The 14377-nt window shown below is 44.0% G+C and overlaps 1 protein-coding gene across 1 annotated transcript in view; it reads right to left on the reverse strand.

The window, feature by feature from the left end:
• Positions 1–14377, reverse strand: part of Kif27 (kinesin family member 27) — a 75378-nt gene that overhangs the window by 20919 nt on the left and 40082 nt on the right. The window contains exons 10-12 of the mRNA XM_005355288.3: positions 13851–14048; positions 2211–2324; positions 336–512 (exon numbers count right to left, since the gene is read on the reverse strand). Of these exons, the coding sequence (XP_005355345.1) occupies positions 336–512; positions 2211–2324; positions 13851–14048 (489 nt within the window). The remainder of the gene's footprint in view (positions 1–335; positions 513–2210; positions 2325–13850; positions 14049–14377) is intronic.

The raw sequence follows: 14377 nt of genomic DNA on the forward strand, positions 1-14377 counted from the left end.
CTGAGCCATCTCTCCAGCCCACAGAAAGCAAATTACTTAATAAGCTCGTGATTTACCTTTTAATTTTTCTAATTTTTTATGCTTTAAGGGTGTTTTGTCTGAATGTATGGTTGTGTTCCATGTGTATGCCTGGTGCCTAAGGAGGCCAGAAGAGATTCCCTGGGACAGGAGTTGTATAGAAATGGTTGTAAGCTTCCATGTGTGTGCTGAGATCAAACCTCAAACCCCTGGAGGGGCAGCCAGTGCTCTTAGTCTCTTAGCCATTTACCCAGATCCGGATTTCCCTTTTAGAGAGAGCATATCCCAGAAGCAGAGAAAACTGACAAGCATGATACCTGACTAGATCGCAGCTTCTTACTTTCCAGCTGGCTCTTCTCCTGGAGCAGGGCTTCCTTCTTAGAGACAATGGCTTCACGTTTCTTCAGGTCTTCCTCCAGCATCTCTAGTTCTTGGCGTTGGTTCAAAACTTTCTCTACTTCTTCATCTAACCATTTCTTTTGCTCATCCAATTTCTATATTAAAAGAAACACTATGGTTTGTTACTCCCCCACCACAAAAATTATACCATTTCAAGAGACTGAAACTTAAAATGAACGCTACAATTATCAGAGCAGTTCCTGTTCCCATGGCTCTGATGATTCTGAGAGCATGCTCCTGTGTTGTTTTATAGGGAGTTATAATTTATTGGCCCACAGTGGCACACTCCAGCTATTTCTGCCTGACAAAAGCATCACGGTTTTCTTCACGTCTGTTAAGATCACTGCTGCAGAGACTAGGCTCCCACTGGCAGTTGCTCTCTCAGCCTGCCACCCCCCAGCTACTCGATGGACTGCAAGGGCGGTCTGGTCAGCTCCCTACAACCAGTTCCCTATGCTGCCTGGCCTGCAGATGGCATTCGATACAAGGTCAAATGAGTAAGTAAATAAATGCCTTATTCAATCAACCAATGGAATAAATACTCCATGGAAAAGAAATTGACTTTGTAGATTGTCAACTTCAAAGGCCACAAAACAAAATGAAGGGTGGGAGGGCATACAAAGCGTGATAGTATTCTGTTAGACACGACCAGGAGCAAGAAGAGACATACATAAAACACGACTAAAACACATGCCATCACAAGCACATTGAAATGTCTTTAAATCACTAAAACAACAAATAAACAGAGATGTCAACAGAGCACTGTTTTCCGGTCTCTCCTGGGCCCCCTAGAAAGAACTAGAAATCTATACTAAGACAGTGAGAACCAGACACGGGGTCCCATGCCTGCACTCCAGAGCAGAAGCACGAAGATCAGAAGTTCAGGGCCATCCACCTACACAGGAAAGTTTCAGAGTAATCTGGGCTTACCTGAGACCCTGTCACAAAGCAACTGCACAAAGACCACAAGGTAATAAAAATGCAGGAGAAAAGGGAGCAATGCAGCCGAAGCAAAAGAGATGCAAAGGCAGCCAAATCTCAGAACAGACCTATGAAGTATGATCCTGTAAGCACTGTCAACCCACACCACACTGTACCTGTTCAAACACCTCAGTTTAGCCTTAGGAATCCACAATTAAGTTAATATTTATAGCGTCTCTCAAGTGTGAGTGGAGTTTCCAATAGACAAAAAGACAACTGTTGAAGATATTTCTGAGTGTAAATGGTATCTATGGGAATAGGGCCATGCTCTAAATGTTACTATTAAAATATGTAAAATGTAAATATTTTCAAAATTTAAATAGATGCATTTGTATTCTGAATATGATTACAATTTTAACTACACTGTTTTTCTTATATAAATATTTTTAATTTATTTGACCTTTGAATTTAGTTTACAGGTTTTGGTTTTATTTTAAAGTATAACACAAAAATACTATAATATGTTATAGTACATACATAATTTGGTTCTGTTTGAAAGTAGAGCTCTGGATTTTAAAAATATAGCTGTCTGAGAAGACATCTGTCTTTAATGGGACTAAATATAATCTAGAACATGGATTTCATACAATATTTAAAAAAATCATTTCTGCCAACATAAGATGATAACACATTTCTGGATGAGAAATAATTTAATAACATTTTTTAAAGAAATACAGAACATTTTACAAACAAGCAACAAAAAAATCTAACGTTTGAAGATTTTATTCAGAATCTTCTATTTTTTAACCTATATTGAGGCTCTCTCTCATCAAATTGAAGAGAATTAGAAATACTGAACAGAGCTGACCAACCTGGACTTGGTCCACACCTCTAAAAGGACCTTTTCTTCTGTTCGAGTTAAGTCCATCGAGGTCCTCAGCCTTTGGGGTCAGACCTTCTCCTTGCCCGGTTTTTACCTGCAGGTCCTGCACACAGAGAAATGAAAACGCCTTACTCACCTTTACTCCCCGCCTCTCGATAATACTCAGATGAGCATTCTCTCTGTGCTCTCTCCGCTTCCCTCATCCCTTCCAATGCTCGTCAGACCCCACAGCCACATGCATGCCACATGTACCCTGCTGCGTTTACACCCACCGTCTTAGAGGGGTTCTCAGCATTCACACGCCTATTACAAGAGCAAAATATGATGAAGAGTGAGGCTAGTTTGGCTCCAAGGCAATAAGGTCAGGGTTTGCTAACAAAACTGAAGCTTTCTCATTTTGTGCTACAGATCTCCGCGTGTTTTCTCTTCCTTCCCGAGACTGTGGCCCTCGCACACCTGTGATGCGCTGTGTCTGAGCTGGAGTAGGAATGCAGTGCAGTGCAGAATCCCTCTCGGGCTGGAGCAGCGGCTTGGTAGTTAAGAGTGGGTGCTGATCTCGCAGAAGACCTGAGTGCCCAGAACCCATGTTGGGGGGCTCACCACCGTTGTACCACAAGCTCTGGGGGATCGGGTGTCTCTGACCTCTGGGGGACCTGTGCTCACAGGCACATACACACCCAAATATGCAGAATTAAAAATGGTAAGCATGTTAAAAATGGGAGCCTACAGCTTGAGAAAAGCCTTGTAAGGTCAGACAGACTCAAGCCTTGTTGAGAGCACTCCCCAACTCCACTAGCTTCCCTCCACGTATGCAGGACTGAATCAAGACGCCCAATGCTCATGGTGTTCCTCTACTACTGATACCGGAAGTCAGGAAGGAGGCCGTGGATGAGATGCTTCACATGTGCTAGACAGCAACTCAGGGAAAGAAACATGGAAGGAAGAGACCAAGGGGACTGGCCTTCTAACTCAAGAGACCTAAGGATTATTTAAATTTTCAGAGTAATTTGAGCAGATGTTTGGTTATATGTGGGCTTGTTACTGACCTACGATGGAGAAGTACAGAGGATGAAAGCGTGAGTTACTTTCACAGCGATTCCACCTCATAATTTTTTTATCTACTGACTTCAATCGGTTAAATTTTGTGCTTAGCAGAGCATAGTTTACGCCTATACTCTTACTACTTGGGAGGCTTGCTATGAAATAGTCCTCTTGTACACTGTAAAGATTTGTCACTTAAATTGGTTTAATAAAGTGCTGATTGGCCAGTAGACAGACAGAAAGTATAGATGGGGTGACCAAACTAAGGATGATGGGAAGAAGGGCAGGTCAGGAGTTGCCTGCCAGACACAGAGAGCAGGAGATGAATATGCCATCCTAATAAGGGTACCACCACGGGGCAGAGCTTAAATAAGGAGTATGGCTTAATTGAAAGTGTAAGAGCTAGGCCGGGCATGGTGGTGCACACCTTTAATCCCAGCTCTGGGGAGGCAGAGACAGGTGGATCTCTGTGAGTTAAGAGGCCAGCCTGGTCTACAGAGTGAGATCCAAGGCAGTCAGAGAAACACAGAGAAACCCTGTTTCAGATAATCAAAAAAGAAAAAGAAATAGAGTTTTTTTTTTAAAGCCACATAAAGATGGAAAACACACAGAGAATCTGGATACTGTATGTTATTGTGTTGTCTTTGAATTGTTTGACTTCTGAGGAAGGAGCAACAGCTGCTCAAAGACATTTGATTATAAATGCTTCTGGGTTAAACCAACATATATATTTTAAAAATATCTTGACTTCAAAATATAAGTCAAAAGATATGCTACTTTGGGAAAGAGGTTTTGCTTTTGTTTTCACAGGAAATAAGAGGTTGTGGATTCATTCTGCATAAAGAAAAATCAGGTTTGATCAAGGAAGAACCCCTGAAAAGTCTCCAATAGGAACAGATGTCCCAGATGATCCAACATCTCAGAGCAACTATGTTGCTGCTTCCTCTGAGTTCTACAACCAGAACAAGCTTCAAGACTGCTGGCTGAGAGAATTCAGCCTCACAGACTACTCCAGTCAAGATTTGAACATAATCCTAAATTTTCTTTGGGTCCCCATAAGATTATCAGTGCCCCCAGTCAACAGGAAGTAGCCTAGAAAATTAGGCCCACATTCCCCCCCCAAAAAAATGGATTATGAATGTTTGTCTTTATTTAGTGTGTTGGTTACAAGTTGTTATAAATAATGATCAGGAAAAAATCTAAACTAAAGAGATTAGATTCAGAGTTCTTGTTTTGAAAAGAAAAAGAGGGGAAATGCCATGGGATAATGCTTGTACATGGTAAAGATTCGTCACTCATACTGGTTTAATAAAAACACTTACTGGCCAGTAGCCAAGCAGAAAGTATAGGCAGGGCAACCAGACCAAGAGAGTTCTGGGAAGGGAAAAGGCTGAGTCAGTCACCACCCAGGCCCAGAAGAAGCAAGATGAGAATGCCTTATTACGGAAAGGTGCCAAGCCACATGGCTAAACATAGACAAGAATTATGGGTTAATTTAAGTTCTAAGAGCCGCCTGAGCTAACACCCCAAACAGTTTATAATTAATACAAGCCTCTGTGTGTTTCTTTGGGACTGAACTGCTGCAGGGCCAGGTGGGACAGGAACTTGTCTACAAAGCTGAATGGCCAGTATCTAGGCAAGAGGCATAGACAGGATTTCCAGGCAGAGGAAAACTGAGAAGAATCTGGGCATGCAGAAGATACCAAGAGATACAGAACAAGTTGAACACACAGAAATGAGAAGAGGTAAAGACATCACTTGGTAGAATGCAGATTAGTTTAAGTTATAAGAGCTATTGGGGGCAAGCCTAAGGTAAGACTAAGCCTTCATAATTAAATCCAAGTCTCTATGTCGTTACTTTTGGGCTGGCCGTACAAAGAGAGTCCAACAAGAAAGCTTGCTACATTTGTCCCTTGCAGAGACAGCACGGAAACAGGACTACTGTAAACTCCATGTAAGAAGGAAACAGGTGGGTATAACTAATAAAGCTCAGCACCACAGCACAACCCATAATTTTAGACATTCTCCCATATTTCTTTGCAAAAGCTCAGTATGGTGTCTGTCTATGACTGTAGCCAAAGCACTCTGGAGGCTGGGGCAGGAGCACATGCTGTAGGCCAGCCTGAGTGACAGAGACACACTCTGTCTCAAAGCCAAGCAAAAGCCAAATCTTCATCACAGGGATGCGGCTCAGGTGGCCAGTGCAAGCCTCATCCATAAAAGGCCCTGAGTTCCCAGTCTAGTGCAGCTAAGACAAAGCAGGGAAGACAAGCCTGTGAACAAGCCATTCTATGCTCTGGAAATGCTTTAGACAAGTATGAAGTGGACAGACAGACTAAGTTACCTCCTCTTGGACTGAGCATGCTTCTTTGCTTTAAAGGAATGAATATAATCTTACTACACTTGGAGCAATCTGTTTCTTTTCCTGGAATACCTACACTGAACAATTACTGCAGAGTGTAAAAGTTCAAGTTGTAGGTAGAGTTTCATTTCAGCAGGTTATAGCGTGGATTTAGACAGCACTGTGTCTGAGGTAAGCTTTGGCCTGTGTTACGTGAAACCCCCAAAGCACAGTCTGACAGGCAGGCCTGATCCTTATATGGATGGAAGAACAGAGACCAAGGCCCTGAGTGGCTTACAACAGAGACAGAATTAGAAACACTACAAACTGGCAACCGACATTCCGGAAGATGGCAGTAACACCCACTCTCAGGCTGCCCTCTAGAACTTGCTCCAGGGACAGCTGGAGGGCACTGCCCTCCAAGGTGGTAGGCAATGGCAAACACCATTTTCAGCAGCAAAGAAAGGAAGGGAAGTTTGGAAAACAGAAGAGAGGAGAAAAGTGGGGAGTCTGTCCTAGAGGGCCTGTCCCTGACTGGTTAAGGACAACTGCAGCCTACAGAATGACAGAGCAGGACAAAGGCAAGCCTCAGAAACTGCACAGGTAGTTCTATAGGACCGAGGGTGTGGAGGGAGAAGGAAGAAAGGAGGGGGAGGAAGGGGGGGAGGGAGAGGAGGTGCTTGCAGCAGACTACACTGGCAGAGGGAAGGAAACCAGGAGAACCCTCTCTTCTCAGCACTCAAACAGCACGGACAAGTTAGAGGCAACGGTCCCTCCTGGGATGTCTCACTCGGAAAATCCAAAACAAATGTCACAGGGCTGTATTCTGAGATCTGAGCTGGAGACTACCTCTAAGTAAGGAGGGAAACTTTCAACCACACAGTCTTCCATGAGGTGGGGATGTGACCTAAGCCAGAGAGTCCAGTGGCCCACAGACAGGCGCAGCACCCATGCTAGGCTGTACGAGGGACCATACAGAGCAAGCCCAGCACCCGCGCTCACATGCAGACTTCAACAGTCAGGGCCAGCACCTGAGCACAGCCAGTGATTCTCTCTCTCTCCTTCATGCTCATTGCCCCCCTCAACTAATCTCTAACTGCATTCAGCAGACCAGATGGGTTTGCCCTGTCTACTCCCCTCCCTGTCTGCTGAGCTATCCTGGGTGTCTGGCCTCTGCCTCCCACCTTTAGCTGCGTCACTGACCCACACCCCTTCTTTTTACTTCTCCTCTGGGTTGCCCTCTGTTCTGACACTCACCCTGAGTGCGGTCTTCTGCCCCTCCCTAGCCCTGGGACCCAGGATTGAGGATGCTGGGCTACCTTGTTCCTTTACTCTTCACAATCTCTAGTCCAGGGGCCAAGTTTTTTGGAGGCAGGATCTCAAGATACAGCCTATTTTGACCTTGAATTTGCAATCCTCCTGCCTCAGCCCCTTGAATGTGGGAATTCCAAGCCTGAGTCATTAGATCCAGCTTTCTTTAAATACACCATTTGTTAGCTGTCGTCAGTCATCTGCCCATCAGAAGTCTGGACTCACCCATCTAGCTTTGTACCCTTCAACCAATGTCCTCCATTTCCCAACCCAAACTTAGTTTTGACAACACCCTTGTCAGTTCCATCAGGAAGAAAGAATAGCATCCTTAACAGAGGGCGCTGGCACAACTATAATTCTACATGCAAATGAATGAAGCCAGGCCCGTGCATCACATCAAATATGAAAACCAACACCAAACAGATTAACAAGCTGACTGTATAAGCTACAACCATACAGCTTCTGTGAGCAAATACAGGCTAAGTTCTTCATGGCCTTGGACTTGACATCAAAAACACTGCAGGGGCCGGGCGGTGGTGGCGCACGCCTTTAATCCCAGCACTTGGGAGGCAGAGGCAGGAGGATCTTTGTGAGTTCGAGACCAGCCTGGTCTACAAGAGCTAGTTCCAGGACAGGCTCCAAAGCCACAGAGAAACCCTGTCTCGAAAAACCAAAAAATAAAAAAACAAAAAACAAAAAACACTGCAGGGATGTGATGAGGGCGCAGCTCAACTGGTACAAGTCCTGTCTAGGAGGCAGAAGTCCTGGGTTCAGTCCCCAGCACCACATAAACGGGGCATGGCTGTGCAAGCCTGGAATCCCAGCACGCAGGGAGAGGAGGATCAGATGTCCATCAAGGCCATCTTTGGTTAAATAGTGAGTTGGAGGCCAGGCTGAACTATATGAGACCTTGCCTCAAAATAGAAAAACAGAATAGCATTATACCCCATATGACTGGGCCTTTCAACACCCTGCCATGGAAAGGGGCGGGACCCATGGCCCCCTCCCCCCAACAAGGATTTGTGAGCAGTTGACAGGGGAGGGAGAACACTCTCTGCAGTGTTATAGCTGCTGGTAAGGAATACACACTCCTGTACACAACTCAAATGAACAGTGGGAAACAGCAAAATAAATAAAAGAGGAAAATGAAGGGGAGCGAAGTGGGATTAGAAGAGAAAGGGATTAACAGGAGCGAGAGGGGGTAAAGGGATAGCAGGGGGAATCAGGAGACGTCCAAATATAGTAGGTCCATGTGGGAAAATGTCATATTCACAACCCAACATCTGAAAGAGTGCTACTACCCAATATATATAAAGAACTCAAGAAACTAGACATCAACAAACCAGATAATGGAGCACAGATTTAAACAGAATTCTCAACAGAAGAATCTAAAATGACTGAGAAACACTTAAAGAAATGTTCAATATCCTTAGCCACCAAGGAAATGCAAATCAAAACAACTCTGAGATTCCATCTTACATTTGTCAGGACAGTTAATCAAAGACACAAGTGACAGCTCATGCTAGCGAGGATGTGGAGCAAGGGAGCACTCCTCCATGGCTGGTGGGAGCATAAACTTGTACAGCCACTATGAAAATCAGTATGGCAGTTCCTGAAAACCCTGGGAATCTATCTATTCATAGACCCAGCTATACCACTCTTGGGAGTATACCCAAAGGATGCTCCATCCTACAGTGGGGACACTAACTCAAGTGTGTTCATAGCAGCTTTATTCAAAAGAGTCACAGACTAGAAACAACCTGGATGCCCCTCAAATGAAGAACAGATAAAATGTAGTACATTTACACAATGGAGTATTGCTTAGCTGCCAAAAAAAAATGAAAACATAAAATTTGCAAGCAAATGGATGGAACTAGAAAAGACCATCCTGAGTGAAGTAACCCAGAGCAGAAAGACAGACACGGCACGCACTCACTTATATGTGGACACCAGCTGTAAAGTAAAGGGTATCCATACGACAGACCCAGAGAGGCTAAATAACAAGGAGGGCTCAAGAGGGCACGCGTGGATCTCCCTGGAAAAGGGAAATAGAAAAGATATCAAGGGTGGGTAGAGCAGGTGGGCATGGGAACAGGAAGAGAGTACTGGAAGAGATGATTTGAAATGGGGAGGCATTAGGAGACCAATGTAAAACCTAGAGCAGTGGGAACTCCCTGGAATCTGTGAAGCTGACCCTAATGAAGACTCCTAGGAATGGGGGATGTGGAGCCTAAACCAGCCATCTTCTGTAACCAGGCAAGGCTTCCGGTGGTGGGACCACCACCCACAAAACCTCCAACCTACAGCTTGTCCTGCTGGGGTAAATGTGGTGTAAAACTTATGGAAGAGGCCAATAAAGGTCCAAAGTGAGGCCCAGACCACAAGAGGGAGCCCATGCCTGAGAGTCCCTGGGGGCCAGGAGCCTAAGGCTGGACCTCCCAGAGAGACCTGGGAGAGAACCAAACACGGCTGACAAAACAAAGTCAATAAAATGATTCCTAATGATATCCTGCTATACTCATGGACTGGCGCCTAGCCCAGTCATTATCCAGCTTTATCCAGCAGCTGATGTGAGGCAGACCAGAGGGAGAGGCTAGACTGTAGGAGCCAGAGGAGTCAAGGACAGAAGAATATGGTCCACAGATTTGACTCTGCAGGGCTCTCAGGAACTCACCGAGACCAGAACATGGAGCCTGCATGGGTCTGAGCTAAGTCCTCTGTATATACATTATGGTTGTGTAGCTTGGTGTTCTTGTGGGACGCCCAGCAGAGGAAGTGGGGACTGTCTCTGACTCTTTTGCCTGCCCTTTCCTCATAAATCCTAAACGAGAGGGGATGTGCCTGGTCTTACTGTAACTTGCTATGCTAGATTTGTTTGATATCCTTGAGAGGCCTGCTCTTTTCTGAAGGGAAATGAAGGAGTGGATCTGGGGAAGAGAGGGAGATGTGTGGGGGAGGAAGCTGAAGAAGTGGAGAGAGAAGAAACTACACTCGGGATGTGATGTATAAGAATAAATAAAAAGAGCCAGGTTGTGGTGGCGCACACCTTTAATCCCAGCATTAGGGAGGGAGAGGCAGGCAGATCTCTGTGAGTTCGAGGCCAGAAAATGTTATAATAAAATCTACTCTGTGTTGCTAGTAGGAATGCAAAAATGATGCTGCTGTTGCTATAGAAACCCAGCCACTGGCAGCTCCTCAGAAAGCTAAAGGAACTTAAACACTTGTAAATTTAAAAGGCAACAATACCACATCAACGTTCTTATGAACAACAGCTAGAAAGTCCAACCTCAGCGTCCACTGATGGGTAAAAGTGAAACGAATAAACAGGCCGGACACAGTGGCGCATGCCTCTAATCCCAGCCCTTGGGAGGCAGAGGTAGGCGTATCTCTGTGAGTTCAAGGCCAGCCTGGTCTGTGGAGAGAGTTCCAGGACAGCCAGGTCTACACAGAGAAACCCTGTTAGGAGAGGGGCGATGGTCTTGCTGTTTGCCCAGGCTGGCTTCAAACTGATGACAGCCTCAGGAGCTGACACACACACACTGCGCCCAGTGCCACAGGGAGGGGGGTGAGGCTCCAACAGGTCCTACAGCATCAACAAATGCCAAGGGACGGATCATCCCATGTACAAGAAATATATGAAAATGCAGATTCACAGAGACAAGATCCATCAGAGCTTATTGGGAGCTGGAGGAAAGGGGGACAGGGATTGCTATTAACAGTTACGGAGTTTCTCTCTGAAGTCTTGACAATGTTTAAAAAACAACTATGATGGCTGCACCTCGCTGTGAATATAATTAATGCCACATAATTAAACATTTATAAGCATTGGATGGTAAGTTTTATATTATATATATTTTGTCATACTTCATGAAAATTGACAGGGCTAACAAGCTGGCTCAGTAGGCGAGGCGCTTGTCACCATGCCTGACGACAAGAGTTTGACTCACAAAGTCCTCAGATGTGAGGAGAGTGGAAGGAAAGGACAGACTCCTGCACCTTGTCCTCTGACTTCCACACACACACACATAAGTGCAAGAATGAAAAGTTAACAATTATAATAAAAATAAAATTTAACAATATATCAAAGCCCATTCTATGGTGAAGAAATTATATTCCAACAAAAAATTATAACAAAAAATTTAGCATGGACAGATTCAATACAATGCCAATCAAAATCCCAGAAAATTCTTCAAAGACCTCAAATGGTACTCAACTTCATATGGAAAAGCAAAAAACCCAGGATAGCCAAAACAATCCTGTACAATAAAAGAACTCCTGGAGGCATCACAATCTCTGACTTCAAACTCTACTACAGAGCTACAGTACTGAAAACGGCCTGGTATTGGCATAAGAACAGACAGGAGGACCAATGGAACTGAACAGAAGACCCAGATATCAATCCATATATCTTCGAACATTTGATTTTTGACAAAAAAGGAAAAAATATCAAATGGAAAAAAGAAAGTATATTTAACAAGTGGTGCTGGCATAACTGAATATCAACATGTAGAAGAATGAAAATAGGCCCATATCTATCACCATGCACAAAACTCAAATCCAAATGGATCAAAGACCTCAACATAAAGCCAGCCACACTGAACCTTATAGAAGAGAAAGTGGGAAATACACTTGAATGCATTGGCACAGGGAACCACTTCCTAAATATAACTCCAGCAGCACAGACCCTGAGAGAAATAATTAATAAATGGGACCTCCTAAAACTGAGAAGCTTCTGTAAAGCAAAGGACACAGTCAACAAGACAAAACGACAGCCTATAGAATGGGAAAAGATCTTCACAGAGGTCTGATCTCCAAAATATACAAAGAACTCAAGAAATAGGACACCAAAAGAACACATAATCCAAGCCAGGCGATGGTGGCGCACGCCTTTAATCCCAGCACTCGGGAGGCAGAGGCAGGTGGATCTCTGTGAGTTCGAGACCAGCTTGGTCTACAGAGCTAGTTCCAGGACAGGCTCCAAAGACACAGAGAAACCCTGTCTTGAAAAACCAAAAAAACCAAAAAAACAAAAAAACAAAACAAAACAAAACAAACCACATAATCCAATAAAAAAATGGAATGGACTACAGACCTAAACAGAGAACTCTCAACAGAGGAATCTAAAATGGCTGAAAGACACTTAAGGAAATGTTTAACATCCTTAGTCATCAGAGAAATGCAAATCAAAATGACTCTGAGATTCCATCTTATACCTGTAAGAATGGCCAAGATCAAAAACACCAATGACAACTTACACTGGAGAGGTTGTGGGGTAAAGGGAACACTTCTGCATTGCTGGTGGGAGTGCAAACTGGTACAAACTCCTTTGGATGTCAGTGTGGTGATTTCTCAGAAAATTAGGAAACTTCCTTCCTCAGGACCCAGCAATACCACTTTTGGATATATATATATCCATATCCAAAGGATGCTCAGTCGTGCCACAAGGACATATGCTCAACTATGCTCATAGCAGCTTTGTTTGTCATAGCCAGAACATGGAAACAACCTAAATGCCCCTCAACCGAAGAATGGATAAAGAAAATGTGGTACATTTACACAATGGAATACTACACAGCAGAAAAAAAATCTTGAATTTTGCAGGAAAATGGATGGAGCTAGAAAACATTATTTTGAGTGAGGTAACCCAGACACAGAAAGACAATTATCACATGTACTCACTCACTCATAGGTGGCTTTTAAAAATAAAGCAAAGAAAGCCAGCCTACAAACCACAATCCCAGAGAACTTAGACAACAATGCGAACACTAAGAGAAACTTACATAGAACTAATCTACATGGGAAGTAGAAAGTAGAAAAAGACAAAATCTCCTGAGTAAATCGGGAGCATGGGGACCTTGGGGGAGGGTTGAATTGGGGAGGGGGAGTCAGGCAGAGGAGCTGAGAAAAATGTAGAGCTCAATAAATATCAATTAAAAAAACTTAAAAACAGATCAAATTGAACTCTAAAGGTTATATTAATTAAACGGAAAGGGATAATAAAGACCACTCCACCACCAAAAAAATTTAGAATGGGCAAATATGTCGTAAGTTCCATAACTAGGTTCTGTGTTGGCTTTGAAATGGTCTGAAGGCAGATTAAAACCCATGTTAAAATACATCTAATCTGGGGTGCTGGCAATGGAGGAAGGTGGGTGCTGCAGGAACAGACGCCATTGTCTTTTGTTTCCCGAGTCTCTACAACCACTCTAGAAATAAGTCGTCACTTAAAAACATCCTAGGGCATTTCTAATTATGCTGCATCCTTGAGTTCTGTTTGCTGTTTCAACAGTACGGAGCCTGGCACACAGAGCTAGGAAGTATTTTTAGGATTGTCCACTTCTTTTCCAGAGTCCTGGAGCTAAGTCTGATGAAGTCAACTTTAGTTAAGAAGAAACAAACTCAGGGAGGGCTAATGCTTTTCTCCATGCACCTCGTGCAGGAGCAGAGAAAGCTGGTGGTGAACACAATGCCAGCCTGGCTCCAGATCGCAGGCTGGCCCATGTTCCTTTCCAGCTATCCACTCCATAGAACACCGGTATGCAGACTGGCTCACTCGCACTCTGAAGGGGATGCTAGCACTCCAGCTGAACTCTCCCACCCAGCAGCAGGAACAGCGTACGGCAAAGCACTTTGGAAAATGAGCAGTCCTTTACAAATGGTACCGTGTACAAAGTGACCTTTATAAGCTTACATTAGTGACATCCTTAAAGATCTGAGTTTTTATCATTTTAACTTGTAATGTCAAAACCTTCAAGGCAGTCCTCAGAGTTGATTAACGGGTTTTACTATGTGGCCGAGAGCTTTACAGGAAAGAGGACATCACTGAAACACAGGCAAGGCCAGAGACACTACTCCGGGCAGCTGAATGAGCCTGGGCTTCAGCCCGAGCCTTTGCCATCTCATACAATGCTAAGCAGGAAGTATGGACAGTATTACTTTGATTTTTTGCTGGTCTCTCTTAATCTCTGCATCCAGGTGCTTCTTTTTCTCGCTCTCCTCACGAAGCCTTCTCTGGAGCTGCACTTTCTGGTATTTCAGGTGATCCACATTCTGCTCCAGCTCGCTGGCACGCCTCTCATTCTGGATGGAAAGTGAGGCTAGCTTCTTACTATCTTGCCGCTTCTTCTGTAAGACCTGGGATCACATGGAATAATCCAGAATAAGAAAGCATATTTCTCTCATTTCCTCAGTGGTAAGGGTGGCCACTGTCTTGGATTTACATTTATTTTGGTCAGGCTCATCAACACATGCTTACTTTTCTACACTCCTTTTAAAAGCGTTTGAGTTAGAATCTCTTACTTTTAACTCTGTAATTAAAGAAAACTGAAACCTGTGTTGACAATCAGAGGAAACCACCTCTTTTGCTTTATGATGAGTCTAATTTAAAATATAGACGGCATGAAGTATTCTGTTTAGTATAGTCTGCATGCCTCTGCAGTGTATTCAGTAAACTGTATCTCTCT

Source organism: Microtus ochrogaster, chromosome 16 (genome assembly GCF_000317375.1).
Source record: "Microtus ochrogaster isolate Prairie Vole_2 chromosome 16, MicOch1.0, whole genome shotgun sequence".
Lineage (NCBI taxonomy): Eukaryota > Metazoa > Chordata > Mammalia > Rodentia > Cricetidae > Microtus > Microtus ochrogaster.